At 51.4% G+C, this 20,486-nt stretch overlaps 3 protein-coding genes and 1 non-coding gene across 4 annotated transcripts; all 4 read right to left on the minus strand.

The window, feature by feature from the left end:
- Positions 1-2,473: 2,473 nt before the first annotated feature.
- On the minus strand, positions 2,474-5,844 carry ASPACDRAFT_50169 (putative NRPS-like enzyme; the record flags this gene model as incomplete). Its single annotated transcript, XM_020202326.1, has 4 exons — positions 2,474-2,866; positions 2,938-5,144; positions 5,198-5,402; positions 5,536-5,844. 4 exons carry the CDS (start codon positions 5,842-5,844, stop codon positions 2,474-2,476), a joined length of 3,114 nt encoding a protein of 1,037 aa, XP_020058957.1.
- Positions 5,845-6,534: 690 nt separating this feature from the next.
- ASPACDRAFT_39929 (MFS transporter) lies at positions 6,535-8,183 on the minus strand (the record flags this gene model as incomplete). The annotated part of the gene is made up of 3 exons (XM_020200677.1): positions 6,535-6,837; positions 6,910-7,883; positions 7,958-8,183. The coding sequence occupies 3 exons, from the start codon at positions 8,181-8,183 to the stop codon at positions 6,535-6,537; spliced, it is 1,503 nt and encodes a 500-aa protein (XP_020058958.1).
- Positions 8,184-13,818: 5,635 nt separating this feature from the next.
- On the minus strand, positions 13,819-15,832 carry ASPACDRAFT_57624 (uncharacterized protein; the record flags this gene model as incomplete). Its single annotated transcript, XM_020203267.1, has 8 exons — positions 13,819-14,332; positions 14,394-14,423; positions 14,504-14,958; positions 15,015-15,170; positions 15,226-15,430; positions 15,484-15,595; positions 15,665-15,773; positions 15,830-15,832. 8 exons carry the CDS (start codon positions 15,830-15,832, stop codon positions 13,819-13,821), a joined length of 1,584 nt encoding a protein of 527 aa, XP_020058959.1.
- Positions 15,833-19,778: 3,946 nt separating this feature from the next.
- On the minus strand, positions 19,779-19,894 carry ASPACDRAFT_t91. The gene has a single exon. It is a non-coding gene; the product is annotated as a tRNA-Leu (tRNA).
- Positions 19,895-20,486: the final 592 nt, after the last annotated feature.

A 20,486-nucleotide genomic window follows, 5' to 3' on the forward strand; every position in this document is an offset into this window, starting at 1 on the left:
TTTCCGGGATACTGGAGTTTGAACTTTTTCGTTGGGGCGGGTTTCCTTTTTTTCTCTTCTTGGTCCCTATTCTATTCTATATTTATTCTCTGAGCAAGAGCGAGTTTCTTCTGTGTGTGGCCTTTCTTTCTTCTTGACTTGATTAATCACGAGGGCAGTTAAGGGAGAACCTTTGAAAACTGCGGTATCCCCTTGAATGTTATATGGGGTTTGTACTGTATGGTACATGCTGTCCCGTTGTTTCGAGTTTAGCCCTAAGAGATGCGGCCGGATTATCATGAGCGCCCCCGGTGAGCAAGCGCGGGCATGGGCTTGATTGATGTTGTTGAACTGCATTGGTAGCATTTGAAGAAGCCGAGCAAGAGATTTTGTTTGATCTCATCTGTCAACCGTGCTCGACAATGTAGATCAGGCATGGCCGGAATAATTACCTGCCAAGGCTAGGTAGGGACCCCGCCTAAGTTTCCACCAAAGGTGGGGGGTGGAGTTTCCGGGGCAGAGAATCTTAAGACTGCGGATCAAACGACCCGCAACTGTCGAATGGCAGGGCGAACCAGAAACTGAGCCCACAATGCAACTTGTAAGTACGTAATGCTACTGCAATGCAATGCTGGTGCGTGATGCCGGATGCTTCTGTATCGGTCCCGGCGGAGCTGGGCGAGCGTCAAACAGGCAGAAGGCGTTGACAGGCCAGGCAATTCAGTAAAATACAATTGGTTCTGAGTCGCAGCGCTCGGATACCATTATCACGAGGAAGAGACTACTGACTTGATGGTGAGCTAGAACTCTTGTACTGGTTGAAGCCACTACGGGGTCAAGCGCGTGATGCTGTTAGCCAGTCTACAACAGCGACACTCACCCAGCATCAACACAACACACATGCAGAGGGACCTGGCCCTCAATCCTGGATATCAGCCGGGCGTTCCCAGGCAGGCAAACTGCCAGGGCTGGCTCCCATCATCTATTAAGGCACCCAATAGACGTATGTGATCATGCTATATTTCGGTATGCAACGAGTGGACGAAACTCAGCAATGGGTTCCCTTCGTACTTAGAAAAGAGAAACAGAGTCATATTTTCTTATCCAAATGTACCCGTCACATACGACCACAGGGTGTGGAAAACAGGGCTTCCCGTCCGCTCAGCCGTACTTAAGCCACACGCCGGGAGGTTAGTAGTTGGGTGGGTGACCACCAGCGAATCCCTTCTGTTGTATGTTTTTTGGCTCTTTTATGATTCCTGAGGGCAAGAATTATAAGGGCGCTGTCTGTCTGTCTAGTCCTAGTGTAGGCGAGCTGAGAAAGTAGTGCCTTAGGTACAACGAGTAAATATTGTGATGCTCCCAACACGCGGAAGATTTATAAGGGCATGGGTAGATGGGCCGGCGTCCTCAACCATGAGAACTGCTGTGCTACCAGACAAGCTTTTGGGCCTGATACTAGTCACTGTTCCTCTTTTCTTGACATTACAGCAGTGCATTAATTACAGGTAGTATGCACTCACCATCTCTAAAGCCGGTAGACTCGATAACCGCCGCGGCCAGCTCCTCAGCCATTTCTACCCGTCAATTAGGGCCTCCCGCACCCTCGGCCATCGTCTCGACTGGTATGGTACTATAGACTTCATCCCATCATACTCAATCTCGAGTACGGTAAGTTGCGAGAAAAGAAAGGGCAACCGGCATCTCCTCATCCTGAGACAAGTTGTAGGAAGCGGATCCAGACGTAGTATGATATTGATGATCGACCCAAACTATTTAGTCAGACTTACTGAGTAACTCACTCAGTTCTTTGACCTTGTTTTGGGTTCGTGCCACCCGATCTCGCCGGTATTCTCATTTCTTCTCTTAGATTCTACTTCCACCACCCTGCAGTGAGCAACCGCCCATCTCAGTGGGGACCTGTATTGCGTCTTCCGAAAGGTCAGTTCCTGGCGAAGATAGCCACTCTGGCCTCGCCATGACTCGCATTGTGTAGGCGCGGGCTCAATTGAGGAGCTGAAGAGGGCTGAGGGGCTGAGGCGTGGCTGAGAGCAGGTCCTGCTGAGGCTGCTGAAGACAATGAAGACTCGTAACTCGTGACTCCATGAGTCTCAGGTGGTCTTCTGCCGGGTCCGAAAGAGTTTACCCTGCTTGTAAATTACTTATGTACTCCTAAAATTGTCGTCTGTCTGGAAAGGTGGAATATACTCAGTAAGCAAAGTGACCCAGCTGGGTGGATCACCGATCAAGGAACTTGGCCGATGAAGCTCGGGCCCTGTTGCTTCTGAAGATCTACCTGGCCTTGTGGAGGCTCGTGCTTGCACCATAAAGGCATCTGTCGACCTATACAATGGATTACCGAGCAAGGTTCCACACGATACGTTTCTCAAGTCACTTTCGAAGCGCTACTGTGTCTTACACTAGTCATTCCATGAGCAACGGTTGCCAGGAGATTAACAGAGCCGACTCCCATGACCTCGCCCTGGCACCCAATCTAAAAGTTCCACTGGTTCAACCAATTGGCCATCTGAGCCAGTGACACTGGACCGAGTGACGCCAGTGTTTTACTCCCCTTCCTCGAGCGGTCGACGCTGATGTCCGCCGACAAGACATCCGCGTTATCCGCCAGGCCACGGAAGAAGGCCAGCAGCTTCAGCGCGGGTTTGTCTTGCACGTCGCCATCGGATGGATCCTGGATGGTCTCGAGGTCGGCGACCCAGTCGACGAGAGGCACCGGTTGAACGGGGTATCTTTCTTGAATCGCGGGGACGAGAGAAGCCCAGGTGGTGCGGGACGGATTGACCAGATGGAAGACCGCGTGGCGGGTCTCCGCGAACGAAGCGCGGCGGCCGAGGACGAGTTCGTTCACGATTCTCGCTAGCGTATCCTGGTGCGATTGTGTCAGTAACAGTCCCTACCGCTTGGATACAGTAGAAATAGAGAGAGACAGGTGCGCACCACTGAGACCCAGTCGATCGGGTAACCCCCGAGATCAAACGGCACTTTGCCCGTCGCCTTGGATGTCTTGATCAAGGCGGGGATCCACTCGTGCGGATTCCATACCCCCAATCGCGTGTCGGGACCAGCGATCTGTCCCACGCGCAGGATACTAGTCGGCACGCCCGCCTTCTTCGATGCCTCCACGCAGATGCTCTCCCCGATATACTTGGACTCGCCGTATCCCTGCTCCAGCGTGGCGTCCGCCGTCTCCATCGGAACTTCGGGCACGGCCGTGACCCCACCACTGGGCTTCCAGGCCCCGATCGTGCTGACTGAGGAGACGAAAGCGAGATGGGCCCGGTAGCGGCTCTCCTGGCTGAAGCGCACAAACTCTTGAACACCTTTGAGATGCGGGTCCTCGAAGGAGGACACGGGGTGGTTGAAGTTGACCTTCCATGCATTGTGGATGATCACGTCAACCGTGTCGAGGAGGCAGTTGTACTGTCGGTCGGAGAGACCGAAGTGGGGTTCACCGAATTGAACGTGCAGGAACTCGACCTTGTTGGGATCATTCAGAAAAGCAGTCTGTAGTCCCTTTTCCTGGAAGCCTTCCATTTGACGCGCCAGCGAACCTTCGCTCCGGTTGAAACAGTAGACTTTGGCCACCTGGGGGTTGCGCAGTAGGTCGTCAAGAATATAGCTGCCCAACGATCCGGTGGATCCAGTCAGAATGACAGTGAACAGCGCGGGCAGTGGAGGGAGGACATCAGGCTTCCGAACATGGAGATCATTCGTATACTTGGCGAGCAACTGCGCAATCTTAACAGAACGAGAAACAGTGGCGATTGGACTCGATGGTTTGTCAAGGATCTCCAACAGAAGATTAGTGAGTGCCTCTGCAGTGGGGTGTGCATAGATTTCCTGAACATTGAGATGGTCGGTGTTCAATTTCGGACTATAGGAGGAGACCGAATTCTTGAGGATCTTGCTCAGCTGGATCGCCTGAAGTGAGTCCAGGCCCATACTATAGAGATCGTCACTGGCTTTGATGTTCTGCCTTCCAGTAAGTTTGCAGATGACGCTCTGTAAAAACCCGCAAACAGTGTCCGGGTTGATCGTTAGTGGCAGGTCCATCACCAATTGCTTATCTTGGTCCGCGTAAATCTCCTCGATCTCCTCGGCATAATCTTTGTTCACGGCATGTCGTTGTGTGGTACCTTTGGCGGTGAGTTTGAAGGGCTTCTCGCGTGATGAGAGGCGGATCATGCTTTTCACGATCTGGCCGTAATCAGGAACAGTCGTGTTGGCTTCCTGTACCACTGGCCAAATCATGTTGGTAAACTCATATTCATCGATGGGAGTGGCAACCTTGTCAAAGTCCGGCTCAATCAACAAGCATGTCTGGAATCTGCGTTGGCCGATAAGCAAAGCCCGATGAACCGAAGGGTGGCCCTCCACGATCTTCTCCAATGAGATCGGATTCAACTTCTCGCCGTTGCTGAGCACAATCACATCGTCAAAGCGCCCATGATACTTCCAGAGCTTGGGGTTGGTTGGATGCCGCGTGTAGAGATCTTTGGATCGATACTCTTTCAGCTCCGGGAACGTGTGAAAGATTCCATGCATCACGAGAGAATGTTCCACCCGTGGTATGACCAGCTCATATAACCCGTCCCCGATCGACTGCATGTCAATCTGATAGAAGGGATTCCACTCGAAATATTCCCAGGTGTCCTCTCCTTCGGGGACCATGGAGCAGATGATGCCCATCTCGCTGGATCCAATGGGTGATCTTAACTGGGTGTATCGAGCAAGCTTCGCGCCGACTTCGGGCGAAAGAGGAGCCCCACCATAGCAAAGAAACTTCAAAGTGCCGAGGCATGCAAGAGCCTCGTCAGAATAACTCATGTCCTCAAGAATTGAAGGTGGAAGAATCGTCACTGTCGGCTTCGTATGGCGAATCAGATCGGTCAGGAACCCCACGGAAAGTAGCCTTTCAGGGCTAGCAACGAATGGAATGTTGTGAAAGATGGATTCAAAGAACGAGACCAGCCCCATCAAGTGGAAATACGGCGTGGACGAAAGAACAAGTTCCTTGTGGCTGGGGTCATCGGAGGCCAGGTCATTGAAGAATGCCGAAGACCGTCCCGGAGGCAAAGGGATCAATGCGCCGAAGTCCATCGTACCCAGGAAGCCATGGGTGAGAGGAACAGGTTTAGGCATGCCTGCTGACAGCGTTAGCCCTATAATCCTTCCGGATCAGTCGCTTCGAATGTACCGGTTGTTCCAGAACTATGGATTATGAAAGCAATCTTGTCCACCACCTCACCATAGGTCTGGGAGAATTTGAAGTGATTCGTGCCACTTCTATTGTTGAGGATGTCCGCCACAGATGGTACCTCTTGGAACTTCATCTTCCAGTCCAAGGTTCTCAATCTGGAAGCAATCTTCAACTTCTCTTGGCTGAAAAGCAGATGCGTGCACTTTGTTTCCCTGAGAACATGATTATATGCCTCATCCGACAGCCGAGTGGAGGGTAGAAAGATCTATAAGCAAATTCCAATGTTGATGGTTAATCGCAATCCCCTCGTAAGAATCGCACCGCGGAAAACAAACCGTATAGCCTGCCTTATGGCACGCAAGCATAAAGATGATGTAGCGCACATCATTATTCCCCAGATACGCAATCCTTTCTCCCGGCTGCGGCTTGCCCAAGGTGTCGTCGATCCACCAAGACATGGCATTGACTGCGCAGGAGAGATCCCGGAAAGTCATCTCCCGAAAGCCCTGTTCAACTTCGGTGCCATTGGGGATCAGGCCAAAACGTCTGGTCGGAGAATGCTTTGCAACAGTATCGACTTGGGTCACGAGAAGCCTTCCCGGGGCGTTGAACGCTCCGGGTGCTGGATCGATGACACCGACCATGGTCGCTTGACACAAACGTCTAGTAAGGTGGGTGCTTTATGCTTAGATGCAGGAATGGGAAAGAAAGATTTTGGTTGAGTGGCAAGATAGAATCGATTCATGTGCCCCTGCCATCTTTAAATAATTTGAGGGGAAGGACGCTATCTAGAAACGAGCGAGATGAGGCTTTTTCCATTTTCCCCATTCTGTATGCTGATTCCGTCCCTGAGAGCTCATTATTGTGACTCCGTATTGCAGATCACGGCTGGTTTCACATATAGTCGGTGACGGAGACTTAAGATGAAGCGGTTATACACAAGATGAAGTGCATAAAACGTTCCATCGGGATAAGCGGGTCGGCTAATGCTGCCGAGCCGGGGTAGACAGAGATCGCTTGTACACCCAATGCAATGCATATCTATGCTGAATCAACGCCAGATTTCTGAAACAGGATGCGGATACGTCACCATGCCTGAAGATCAATGCCCAATACGGGATAACACTGCAAGAATAAGCTCTTATGGAAAACAGTCTACATTCCATTGGAGCTTTGCGACTTATTGGTGCAGCAACCGAGGACGGGTAATCGACCGGCGGTAGCTCCCGCCCAATGCTTGAATATTCCTTCATACTCTACTTAGGTACTGCCCTACATATATGTGCCCAACAAGCACCGAAAGAAATCAGCAGAAGATAACCACCACGAAACATCTATCTGTTAGCCAGTTTTCTCTCCATATCCGCGGCCCATGCGACCGCATTCCATCTGAACAACCACAAGATCCCGACACTCGCCCAGCCGATGACCGCCAATCCAGTGAAGATCCACCGGGGTCCAATGGCATCAATCAACGGTTGCATGACCACCACGACGAGACACGCAAGGGCATTGCGCAGCACGTTGTTCAGCGCCACGCCAGTGCTGGTCCGCCCGGGCAGTAATTCCGTCAGCATAGTCGACGTCATGCTGAAGACTGTGCTGCTTCCGAGGCCGAAGAAGAACGTCGCAATGCACTGCATAGTAGTTAGGGGAGACTATCAGCACCAACCCTAATGATGAACATGGTCATAAGAATAAATACTTACTGGAACGAGCCAGAAGATGCCCTTATCAATCGTCCAGCCGAACCACAGCCCCGCCGCCGGGTATATCACCGAGGCCAGCCACGCGTTCTCGCCCATCCGATCCCCAGGAAGGTACTGGATCTGGCCGGTCTCCGAATTCAGCCTCCCAGCGGATTTTGCCCGTCGCCGCATAATGTGGTCGGTCCACCGGCCGCCCAGCAGCGAGGCCACGATCGAGCCCAGGGCGCACGGAATGTAGACGAGGCCGACGATGATGGGCGAGAAGGAATACGGGGCCTCGGAGAAGAGGGTTTGCAGGGTGATACTGACGGCATAGTAGCAGGCGAACGTGCTACTGGCGTAGTAAACGGTGAGCAGGACCGGTGGGAACTGCAAGTACGCTAGGATCTTGAACGGCTCAAGGAAGATGCTGAAGATACGGCGAATTTGCGACAGGATCGCCTTGGAGCCTTCTTGGTTGCTGTAAGAAGAGGAAGGTGGCTTATGAGCAGCAGCCTGAGAGGTTTCAGGGAGACAAAAGAGAATGAGAAGCCAGACAATGGCGCCGTAGACAACAGTGGCCCATTGAGTGGCGCGCCAGCCGACCTTCTCAGTCAGGATACCCCCGAGGATGGGAGATACCAGCGGACCGACCATCGGCCCCAGAAAGAAATATCCCATAGCTTGTCCGCGCCTTTCCACTTCCCAGAGGTCGGCCACGGTTCCTGCCCCTACCGCTTGCACTGAGGCCGATGCCCCTCCGCATAGAACCCGCATGACAATCAGCATGCTGATTGAGGTGCTTTCTGCCGAGACCACATTCCACACCACGAAAATTGCAAAGGAGATCAGGTAGACCGGGCGCCGGCCGTACAGCTCCGAGATGACCGACCACCAGAGCGGGATGATCCCCATGGCCAGGATGTAGAATGCGACGGACAGGTTTACCAGTGATCGAGAGACTTGAAAGTAAGTGGAGATATCCGACAGCGCGGCTGTGTGATTGGATTTTTGTCAGTTGCGTTGAGACTGAATGCATTAGATATCGAGTAGATTGACGAAAACTCACGCAATAAGATGTTGCTTTGAAGTGGTGCCGCGACGGCAGCCAGGGAAACAATCCCGGTGAAGAAATACTTTTTCCACGGCTCGTATTCCTTGGAGTTACATAGAGTAGGGAAGAGGAGGACCCTATCATAGAAATGCTGCTGGCTTGTAGGCATCGCGCTGGACGGCGAAATGTCTGGCTGAGAACTCGCCAGCTCGCTGTCTGCCTTGAGAGCATGCTTGACCATGTTGAAAATGACGATAAAAAAAGGTCATCCACTGAAGTAACGCAAATCCGAGGGCCACAGCCAAAGCGACCTCTTAATAGAGGTCTTCTGCTGCGCTGGACATTTGAAGTCGTAGGGCCCTGCCCAGTAACTGGGCATGAAGTTAGTATAGTGAACTAGCGGAACAACTTAGGAATTGTACATTAGCTAGCACTTCTAGGTCTAAGCAAAATTAGGACAGCACACTTACACCTCGGCCTGGGTATCCGAAATTGCTGGCAATATCCAAACTGGGCAACCGGGCATGCCCAGTTTAGCAGAAGACCTCTCAGCAGAGGTGGAAAATCACTCCGAAACTGCCCCCGCCTACGCGGGGGTTCCGCGGCTTGTATTCCCCGCTTGGGGGTTAGTGGCCTTTTCCAATATCATGAATCCCATATGTATATCAACCCCATATATTGGACTAATTCAACATTAGAAGAGAACTTAATGCCTCAAGCGTACTGTGTCAATAATGGTGTTCACTACTCTCTGGAGGAGAAGATTGTTCGAAAATTGCCAAGACATAATGGGGGTCATAATGTTTGTGGAAGAGAGTGACACTAAAAAGCTCAGGGAAGTTCTGACTTGACCGGGGACTATATCTTCAGGCATTGCACGAGGTTGGCTTCACTATACTTCCGTATGGTAGAGGACTACTCCGTTTGTGTGGAAGGATCAGCGGTGACCTCCGACAGCCCGACAGAGATCGAAGAGGCGTCCATGAACAGATGTACGAGCCGCTCAGTCATATGCGCCGGCGTTGCAGATCGTGCCAGAGCCCCGCCATCCCAGTGCATCAACTCCTCCCACTCGGTTACAGATAGCACGGCGGCGGGCTGCGCCTCATCCAGCGTGCAGTCCGGGCCTTGCCACCTGCGGAGACGGTACCCCTTGCGGTGTTACCATCTTAGTTTCAGTAGCACAATAATTCAATTATTCAGTATCTAAGGATAAAGCCAACGACTACACATGCTCCCCATCAAGAAGCTCCAGATCGTGTTCTGTGGTTGCAGAGTGCCGACGTGTGTCCCCTTATATATAGTTCGGGAACAGTGTACTGTGCTGTACGCTGTGTATGTATCGTACTGTATTCCATACGGTACCGCTCAATGTGGAGAAGCGGGCCCATGTCATGCCGTGCAGCAGCGGGTCCTGCCGCTCGGGTCTTACCCGTCGGCCTGTAATTAGTGGTAATTTATGGTCAGGGCCCTAACGAGAGTCGAATAGATTACTACCTTACCTATGGTATGGTATCAATACTGTTCGGCACGTGTCACTCAAGGCTCTCTTCGAGCAATCCAATCGCTTCGTATAAGCTGCTCGTCTGTAGAATCCTCTATAGCCTATACTATATGTGTCACTTGGTATGTCGAATGCCTACTCTCATTTTCGACTGCTTGTCTCAGTTGAGGCCGCGTCACCGACATTGGATTCTTCCGGCCTCCTTGTCTTATTCACTCAAGTCGGCGGACAGGCTTCTGCCTTGTGTATATCATCACGTACAAAGACTTAGGTGTATACTAGTTGTATGTGCATGCGGGCCATGCAAGAGCCTGCGGTCACTAGCGGGTCAGACAAGAGAGTCCCATCGAGAGATAAACGTAGATACCTCAAGGTCAGCAGGAAGGGAAAATAGTAGTCCGGTCGAACTGCTTACTCCGAGAATAAACACAATAGTCTAATGTACTGTCAAGCCCAAGTCTGGGCATCATTAAGTGACCTAAGGAAACGGATCGTGGGAGTGGAGGGGATTAGTGCCGTGGGCGTTCGTCGATTCATTGCCAGCTTATACTATTCCTTTACCCCGTGAATGATAACCCACCCATTCCTACCAAATAGATTCTTGCACCTCCACCGTCACGTCGATCCCCGTAAACGCGAATTCCTGCTGAAAGCGCTCCGCAGGTCTTTATCTACCTCCTTCACGTAGACTCAAACTCGCCTCAATCGCGGGAACGAGGTCCGGTGCTGCACCAACCGCGACAGCTGCAACAACAGGTCGATATAATGGTGCTGCGCGAGCTCCAGCACGTCTAGCCGCCTCAGCGAGGCGGGGAAGATCTCCACGAGCGACCGCGTCTTGTTCTCGCGGAAGCGGGAAACCCGGGTCGGGGTTGCTTGCAGGAGGTGCACCCACCGCATGCGCAGCTCGCCGAGCACGGCGAATTCCCAGAGGGACCCGAACGGCCGCCTGTCGTTGGTGACCGACCGCCAGTCCTCCCCAAATGGGTCTTCGACCTGTAGGTGAAGGGTTCGCAGCGTCCTGGTGAACGGGAGGAGCGCGTGTTGGAATTCCGGAGCGTGGAACCTGCACTTATCCGGCAGGCGGCCCTCATCCGGGTGCAGCCCGAAGACAAGAGCGACATGCTCGAGCGCCGGACTCGCGGCGAGCCATCGAGCATGCCGTGGCACCACCACGCCGACCTGATAGTGAGCTCGCGCACCGGGCGTAAACAATGGCGGATGTCCCGCGACCAGGTCTCGGTGCCGTCCCGGTCTGACTCGCCCACGGGTCCGCCGTCGATCTCTCGGACCGCCGGGAAATAGAAGAAGGGCTGGAGATATGCCGAATCAACCCATGTATTGGCTGTTTGGGATGAGATGAAGACTACTTGGAGATGGGGAAAGGGAGGGTACGGTGGAAGGGTCGCTGGTGCCGTGCGGCCTTGCGCAGAATGTCCGACATCAGCTCCGTGGACCCGTGGGAGAACTCGATGGTTTCCAGATGGGTGGTGCGGACGAGAAGTAGCCCTAACCAGGCCTCTTCGCAAGGGATCAGCAGATGCTCTCTGCGTTTGGTCCTCGTGTCTTCCTCCTCCGGCTCGAAGATTTCGTCCAATGCATTGTCGACGAATTCGACCACGGCGTCCCCCGCGGTTTCGTCCTCGCCTAGTCCTTTACAGGGTCCACCGTTACAGTCCAGCCATGAAGTCACCAAATGACGCACCTGCCTAGCCAGCTCGGGGTGTCTCCAGAGGCATATAATCAAATGAACGATATGGATAGACCAGTCGGGAGTAATGTGATAAAGTAATAAAGGTTGGAAAAATGCATGCAACCGTCGAGAGCACAGGGTCAGCGATCACAGTGTCTTCGCGGGGCGCCATCGGTCCATAGTGTGCTTTTCGATTATCAAAGAAATCCGTTAGGCAGGCGCTCCATGTTGTCTGATGACTGAGTGTCCTCTTCGCCTGGGTGTGCGGAACACGTATTTATAGACTTGGGCTCGGTCCGTCAAGAAAGCACTATCTGTGCGGCTGTTAACTTAACCTCAATACCTCTTCCAGTTCGGGTTTTTGGAGAGGTGCCACAGCTTCTCTGTTTTTCTTGCAGTCCTCCACATACGGGCCCTTGGCTCTAAACAGCAACGACAGTACCCACGACTTCAGATGGGTCTTGAATTTGGATCCTAGGCCAAGAAGGCCCTGTAATTCTCCGATCATAGTCGTGGCCAATAGTCTGGATAATATATTCTAGAACCAGTCTGTTGGCAGAATTTCCGGTTGTTGATGATATATGTAATCTCTTGAAGGCGGCCGATCCCTGTTCCCACGCCACTTCGACCTCATTGTGCGACTCATGAGGAGTGGAGGGGGGTGAACAATGATACTGCGCGAACAATATCGTGCATATAACTCATTTTCTGGAATTGATGGTTCAGCCCCTATGTTTCTGGCCTGACAAAAGTACGCCTTGGAGATTGGAACGGAGTCATCCAGAACTGATCGGGCCATTGCTCCCGATACGGCTGTGTTGAGGCCCCGAATAAATGAAATTCGATATTCCATTGGGAAGTATGATCAAGGATAACGCAGTCGGTTCACGCCCATCAATCATATCTGGAACTTCATGCGTTGAGCCAAATGGAGCGCGAAGGTATTTCCTGATACCTCTCGAGAGAGCTCTGCAAAGATCCTGGCCCACCCCTTCCCTCTCCTCGAAGAATACGTGAGGCATGCGCCAGCCCCAGATCGATCAGTGAGCGACTATCAGTCTCGCTAACAAGGTATCTCAAGCAAGACGATGAGCTTGTCAGCATCCGACCGAAAGACTGTGTGCCTTGATACGGGAGCTGCGCTGCCTTGTCCGAGAAGGTGGTATCCGGATAAGTTCTCTTAATGTGGCCTGAAGAGCTTTGAAAATTGTCTAGGCCCCTGTGTAAGTGATTCCATGGGCTCCCGAGGATGCGATGACCCCCTCTTGAATAGAATCGATCAAACGACATGGCTGCCCTTCTGGTGAATCCTGTACACCGAACGCCTGGAAGATGATCTGCGAGAATATGGTAGACGTTTACTCGCCACGTTGGTCTCGGTGTAAGACGAAGCTAGGTATGAGATGAGGGGAGAGAATCTCTGGGTACAAAATAAAGTTGCATTTACCTGGAGAGGGTGAATCAGCAGGGTAGTTGCGGTTGTGCCGGTTTCTTGCCAGAAACGTTCGACTTTCGAAACCGTTACTCCATCTCGGAAGGTGATGGTTCCTGAGATAATGTTTAGAACCAAGAGGCAGGAGAGCAAGGTGCGATACAACAAGACAGAGGCTGCATGGTGAGATTGGAGATATCTGGTCCTGAGTGTAGCGTTTAGGGCCTATCAACTTCGTCAACTAAATCTGTCACTCCCTCTCTGGCCAAAATAAATCCACCTTGGTACAACACACCTGAAGCTATTTAATACATCCAAGATTTCTCGCAAGACAGCCTCGAGGAGCTTTCGGAAATTTCAAAACTGTTTCTGTTCGATTTCACACGACATATGTATCTTATTCAACCAGTCTGCATCCCAACAGGCTTCCACAACACGTCTATAGGTATAATCAGGGTAATAAATCATTAGTTACAGATGTAGAAAAGACCTTCACCCTGCCCCGGTCTCTACCTCTCTTCATGATAAGATCGACAAAACAGAACAACTTCAGGGCAAAGACTAGCCGGAGGGGTATGCAAACCAAACGCCGCAAGGGAATTAAAGGGGGAGCGGATAACAACAACAGAAAGTAGAATACAACGCAACCATCATCGGGCATGCCACAAAAGACTGAACATGAAAATCGATCAAGTATATTATAAACGGTTCGTATGCCACTCCTGTCTGTACAACTCCCGAGCACGTATCGGGGAGAATGGTCGAAGAACCCCATTGTCTGCGTTGGATCCGGGTGAATCACAAAAACAAGCCAAAATTAAGAGTTGTGGATGATCCGTGTTGGTTCTAAGGGGTGATAGGAGAACCGGTAGGAAACTAGTGCTGTCGTATCACAAGACTCCTTTCGGGTCGATTTGGTAACTGGAAAGTCGAGTTCCGAGCTCGAGTCAGTCGGCGTTATCGAAACAAATTCAGTTAAGTAAGATACCCCGGCATTGCGGCAGACACAAAACAATGCGACCGCACCACCACCACAACCACCATGGGTCGATGCTGCGTGCAAGTTTGGTAGGAGTGAACCAATTGGCCTGCAGTCTTCAAGATTCCACCCATGGTACATAGCTGCCTTCGGACCACGACTCAGGATCCTGCAAGCTGAAGCCTACCATCAGCTCTCGTGTCCAATGATGCTCAAATCAAGCCGAAAGATCTCTTCTCTCCCATGGTTAAGGCGCAACACACCCATCTCAACTGATGATCTGTCTTGCACCTTCTTTGCCCAGAACACCAGGTTCTTGGGGCTTAGGACTCCTATCGCGTCCTTTTTTCCGACTCAGAAAAGCAAGCATGCCACTATTCGAGCCTTTGCCTTTACCGGTTACGGTGTCGTATCCTTCAGCCGGGAGAGTAGAGCTATGGTCCGCGAGCTCACTCCAGCTTCCGGCTTCCTCTAATACCATCTGAACGCCGCCACCTTTGCTAGCTTTCCGTGTTGCGCCCCGTGGACGACCAGCTGCGGGTGGTGGTAGCGGTCTGCTGAAAGAAGGAGCTGGGGCCGGGGGTGGCGGTGGCGGTGGTGGTAGGGATTGCGATTGCTGAGAAGTCGGGGTCTCACTCGAGGGGGAGGGTGTGTCGGGCTGGGTCAAGTGACCGACCGATCCTTCGTTCCGTGGAGGCGGTGAGTTTCTCGAGAGATCAGGTTGTGAGACTTGCCGTGTGTGGGCGGATGCGGATTGAATGGGAAGGCATTCTTCGGGGTTTCTAGCGTGAGATTAGCCACGGGTTCGGCCCCCTAAACAGAGACGAGGATTCGAATACTTACGATGAATTGGCAATCGCTTCGGCGGCGCTTCTAGACTTTCAGTTAGCGGACCACATACTACTTATCAAACACGACCGCTGTCGACGACGTTGACCTCGACGTTGACATACCCATTATAGGACACCCTCGTATAATCGAAGGGCTCAAACATCGTCTCGATGAGGCGATGTAGCTCATCCTCCCGGATCTCCTTCGCCGTGGCGTCTTCCCGCAACTCCGCCCGCGGTTTTTGTCGGCGGGCCCTGGCCTCGAGCGGCGCCTCTTCCAAAAGTAACTCTTCCAGATCGTACGTTGCATCAAAATTGGTCTTGTCGCTGGAGGGTCGAAATACGGGGGGGATTTCCTTTCTTTCCAAGGCCTCGAAATCGATGTCGGCAAAGAACATGTGCGATGTAAATGTCTCGAAGCCGGTAGCTCCAATTCGTTTCGAACGGTCCTTTTCCATCAGGGCGGATAACGCTCTAAGACACGGGACTGAGACGGCTGGGTTTGTGACGTAGTACTTCGGTTGCGCCTTTTTGATGTTTTCGCTGAGCACGTCCTGGCTGCGGCCCTCGAATGGACGCTGGAATGAGAATTAGCTTGCCGGCTCAGCCTTGTTCCAAGGATCACTCCACAAACCTTGTTATAAATACATTCATAAAAGGTCACGCCAAGCGACCACCAATCGACTTCGCTGTAGTACCCGCCTCCTTCGTAAACCTCGGGGGCCAGATAGGCCAAAGTGCCAGATTTACTCGTGAGGGGCTTGCCGGGCCGAAAGTCAGAGGCCACATTCTGGAGGGATTAGGTCAGCGAAAGAAAATCAGAGGAAGAAAGAAGAGAAACATACGAAATCGGCCAAATGCACGTGTCCTTCGGAGTCTAATAGCACATTGTCGGGCTTCACGTCACGATGGATGATACCCTGCGAGTGAATGTACCGCAAAGCACAGCCCAGTTCCGCCGCCCAAAATCGTACCGCTTCTTCGGTGAAGCACTTTCTTGAGATATGGAATCGCAGATCGCCGCCATTCATCAAATCTACCACAATGTAACTTCGGGGGCATCAGTAACTTAAAGCGCATCAAGGAAGCTGTTGTAGACGCACATGTATTCGATATCTTGGAAGCTGTATCTCAAGTTGCAAAGGAAGGCATGGTTGAGATGTTCCAGCATGCGCCGTTCACGGATGATGTTTCGTACGCTTTCCGACCGGACCACTGGACACCGCAAAAGAAGAGACTGTCAGCAGGGAGTTGCGAGAGCTTGGTTGGATAGCGAAGTCATACCTTCTTCTTTCCGGATGTATTTTAATGCGAACGTCAAGCCCGTGTCTTTCTTCTCCACGATGCGGACCTTTCCAAAAGCACCTTTTCCTACCACCCGTAGCAAGCGAAACTGATTCAAATTCACTGCATGCAACAATCAGTATCAAGACCTATACGTCATCTCACCATCGCTGCGCTCGCTCGAAAATGCGTCCGGTGGAAAGTCAGGGGGGGGTGCGGAAAGCGGTTACGCACACTCATCGGTGGGGACCACCTGTTTCCCTTGAGAATTCCCCATTTATGAAGCTGTGTAACAACAAAAGCTGAGATCCTTCCTTTTGAGTCACCTCCGACAACATCCCATTCAAACCCAGTTCTATCGGTCGAGAAGATAGCTCGGTCGAGGGCTCAATGCTGTAATGGAGGGGGGTGGGGAGAGGCGAAGGAGGCCAGGAAATCGGATGGAGGCTTATTCGGCACGGGGGAAAGGCTGAAGAAGAAAGGGATTTATAGGTCAATCGGCGAGCTCACACATGCAGAGCTATACTGGGCAAGACAAGCAGAAGTTAGTTAAAAATTCGAGAAATGCGGAAGAGTGCAGTGGTCTCTGCAGAGCGCGGAAGAACGTGGGCGGAGGGGTTTCATTTTCCCGATTGGCAGGGGAAAAGACAGCAATCTGACAGGTGAGACCTACCCCAATGAAGAGAGTTCTATCAGTCGAGACAGATTGCGGTGAGTTTGGAAGAGTGACAGTGTGAGAGAATTGATAGATTCAGAAAGGGGGGGGATTGAAAAATAAAGATAAAAAAATAATAAAATAAAATGAAAAATAAAAAAGACGAGACAACCCGACAAGGACCACGAAGCGGAGAGTCAGTCGGGGAAGAAGAAGGGGGGGAGGGGGGGAGGAGGAAAGGCGTATGTGGTTGAGAGAGGAACGGGGAGAGAAGAGCGGGAAGAAAAGTTACGAGGAACTTCCGAGTCAGGTGCGTAAGTAAGAGAGGAACGAAGGGGAGGAAAGCAAGCCCCTAAGATCGTGTACTAGGTAGTTGTAGTAGTAATGGTGGTAGTTAATAGAAGGGGAAATAGGGAAAGGAAAGAGTGAGTGAGTGAGAGTGTGTAAGTGTGGATGGGTATGGGTATGGGTTAAGGAAGAGAGAAGGAGTTTGTAGTCACAAAGTTAGGTGAGGGAATCTCCAGCTCAGTCGGTCGGTCGGACTCTGGATGCTTGTAAGTGAAACCGAGAGTCTGAGAGAAAGGGAGAAAGATTGAGAGTAAGGGTGTGAGAGTGTGAGAGTGCGAGTGTGTGAGTGAGAAACGTGAGAGCATAGGCGGCGCCGGAGTAGTCGCCTCCTAAAGATCTCCTCCCGCCTCAAGCAAGGTAATCGGTGGTCGATGGACTAACCTAATCAATGTGCATGCAAAATTATTATAGCAAAAGAGAGAGGGGGAAAAAAATCGAGGAAAAATCCCAAAATCAGCCTTAGAAGCTGTTGAAGCCCCCAAATGGTCTCCAACTGAAATCCATGTCAATATTCCCTTAATTGCTGGGAAATAACTACTTGGGTCCAGCTAACTTATGCTGCTCGTATTACCACTGAGATGCTAGTATCCCGTCTTGGGTCACTTTTCATTAGTAGCCTCTCTAGGGTTGCTTTTTCCGACTTCTTCTTCGGCTTCGGCTTCTTTTCTTATTCTAATACTTGTTTCGGCTTGTCAACCTGTCGCTTTGGATGTTTGTTTGTCTTTCTTCATTTTTAGCTTCGGGCCCCAAATCCTCTCGGATTTAAGCTCCGGAAGGACGTGATGCTCGACGGACGGGGGAAAGGGTAAAACCAGGGCAAGACAGGATGAACTATGTCGTCGCCAACACGAGCTGACTGACCCATAACGATTGAATTCAACGATCTGGCTCCTCGGGCACGGACTATGAAATGTCAAGATCCTATCATTGGGATTACTCGTCTCAAACCCCTTCTTTGCGGCTGAGCTGATCTAGGCGGGAGAATGTTGTCAACGCCACTCCTGTCAAAGATATATCGATAGGAAGAGATTGTCCATGGTATCGGGGTGAGTCCCCAGCCTAGGTACCCTAGTTTAACTATGCTGTTAGGGCCAATTATAGTCAAGCTACTATAAGCGACGCTGACTGGTGTCGGGAACGGTGATGATGACAACTTAGTGTCCAAGAAGTTCAGAGGGCGGGCTAGAAGAAAAGGGGCAAAGCAAAGGTTGGAGGAGGATTCCCGCTGGAAGGGCCCAAGCAAAAGAGATATTCATCACGATTCGTTGGATAATACTAAGTAGTAGCCAAAGGGTGGTAAATGTATCCTATGGTGGAGAGACATTGAGGCTGCTGGGGGAAAGTCAAAAGAATTGTTGGTATCCCGATGACATCGGAGAGGGTCCCATGGGTAGAAAGGCTTGTTACAATGAACCGGATGTAGTCAGAAAGACAGAAAGCCCCTTTCATGATGATTACAAGAATGAACCCACCCTTGCCAACCATCCTAGCAACCATCCAGAGGTTTAGACTAATATCCAGTACTTTAGCATCGAACAAAGAAAGAAGAATCATCCTTGTAATGCAGCCTGGCCCAGCCAGAAACAGCCCCCTTCCCTTCTCGATCGATCGTTGGATCTAGTTTGCTGATGATTGATCGATGGATGGATGGATGGATATGGATCTATCCAACACACGCAAGGAACATCCATCGAAGGCTTCGGTACTTCTGGGAACTAGACCATACCTCTGTTCACAGGTAGATTGATGATTGTTTCACATGATCTGTTCACCGCTTAGTTGCTTCTTAGTTGCTTGTCTGAGTGAGTGGCCGCCCGTGCGCTTGTCTTGTGCTGCGGTCGCATTTCGTCTTCCCTTCTTCCATTCTCCTCTTCCCTGCATTATTGCAGTCAGGGCTACCAACCACAGTATTCAAGCCAATCCTTCCATCCCCTCCTCCTCCTCCTCCTCCTCCTCCTCCACCAAACCAATCGTAGGGTCATGCGTGGCAACATCTCGTGGCCGCCACGTTTTTGACCCTCCCAACCAGTCTAAGTGCTGTACCAACCGGGTTCAAAGTGTGCCCGGCTGCCGCTTGGGGGCAGAATCTCTTTCATCTTGTGAACGTACGGAGTACGCCGTCCATGGGAGCAGGCATTATTTCCCGTCGCTGCAGTCGCTGGCTGCGCTACATTGGTAAGATTCGGAGAACAAAAGCCCACCCCACCCTGTTGCCACGAATAGCCCGCAGATCATGTACGCTGGGTTGATGCTCACGCTAGCTGCATTCATCCCTGACGGTCCTGGTCTGGCGTTTCAGGTTTGGGTGAATGGAGAATGCTGCAGAGTGATCCCTGTCAGAGTTAAAGTGATGGATGGGTTGATTGACTGTCTGTCAGCATCCGATGCGATTTACATAGCATATTCCTACCTGGTTAATGGTCCATACATCTCTCGAACGGCTTCCGCAGGTTATTACATAATCATACAACAAACAATCCCAAGATCAGGGAGGTTCAATCCAGTAACTAAAGTGCTGAGGAACGTGTTCGAAGCGAACTCTTGCCCCGCCTATCCTACACCATGGTAAACCCCCTGTCCCATCATCATAAAGGAACGAACAGGGTCATCACGCCCCCAAGCGAAGAATACGTCAAAGAAAATAAAAAAAAGGTTCGGACTGGTCCATCCACGTCCCCCAAGTTGCAGGATCATCATTTCTAGTAGGGCGGGTCCGACCCCCAAAGTTCCTCCTAGGCTCTTGGCCCGAAGATGTGGTGGAGCCCGCGCCCATTGCATCCAGCCTCTCGTCTCGTCAACGGCGCTGATCGGCCGGGCCTAGCCAGCTTTCTGGTTAGTCTGGGACTCTGTGTTGCGGTGACCGTCCCCGGGCGAAAACCTTAGCTCTCCTTAGGGGTGGTCTCAGTGCAGGAGACAAGCGACAGGCGATGCCAGTGTGACGAGCGCGTCTCCCTGTCCTGTGGTTATGTGATTGCGAGGTGTCGAAGCGAGTGTCGGACAGCTGCAGTAGGGCTTGGAGCGGGTGCACGCAAAAAGTAAAATGTCGGTACTCAACAAGCAGATCGGCATGATTAAAATATGAATGAAGGTCAAAAAAAAAGCAAAAAGCTATGACAAGAGTGGGATTCGAACCCACGCCACTTGCGTGACTGCAATGCTCTTCAGATGTGATCTGGAGAAGGAATAGTCCTTGAGTGCAGCGCCTTAGACCACTCGGCCATCTTGCCTGTGATGACAAATATGTCGTTATGTCTTGTACATGGGCATTATCAAATAGGTGGGTGATACACCTTAAGTCTCATCACACTTAACGTAATCGGTAAGCGAGCGGAACGCGCAAGCGAGTGGAACGCCCAACTCGTGACTTCCGCATTCCACCAAAACATGAGGCTTTTGATCAACGAAATCAACCACCAAAATGGCTATATCGTCAAAAGAACGTAAGGAACAAGAAGGCAGGATCCTCTTAGCCATTGAGGCTTTAAAGAATGATCAAATTCCGTCATTGCGAGAAGCAGCGCGCGTTTTCAACGTTCCGCAAACCACCCTCTGGAACCGCGTTAAAGGAGTCAAATCACGAAGCGATATACGTGTCGTTTCGTGTAAATTGACTCTTGCAGAGGAGGAGACGTTGGAACAGTGGATTCTCTCCTTGGATAAGCGAGGGCTTCCCCCCAGGCCTTCCCATGTTCGTGAAATGGCGTCTATATTGATCCGGAAACGAGGAGCCTCGCCGGAGGCATCGGATGAGGCTTTAGTAGGGCAAAAATGGGTATACAACTTTATTAAACGCCATGACTCTTTAAAGACATGTTTCTC

The sequence above is a fragment of the Aspergillus aculeatus genome (assembly GCF_001890905.1).
Source record: "Aspergillus aculeatus ATCC 16872 unplaced genomic scaffold ASPACscaffold_3, whole genome shotgun sequence".
NCBI lineage: Eukaryota > Fungi > Ascomycota > Eurotiomycetes > Eurotiales > Aspergillaceae > Aspergillus > Aspergillus aculeatus.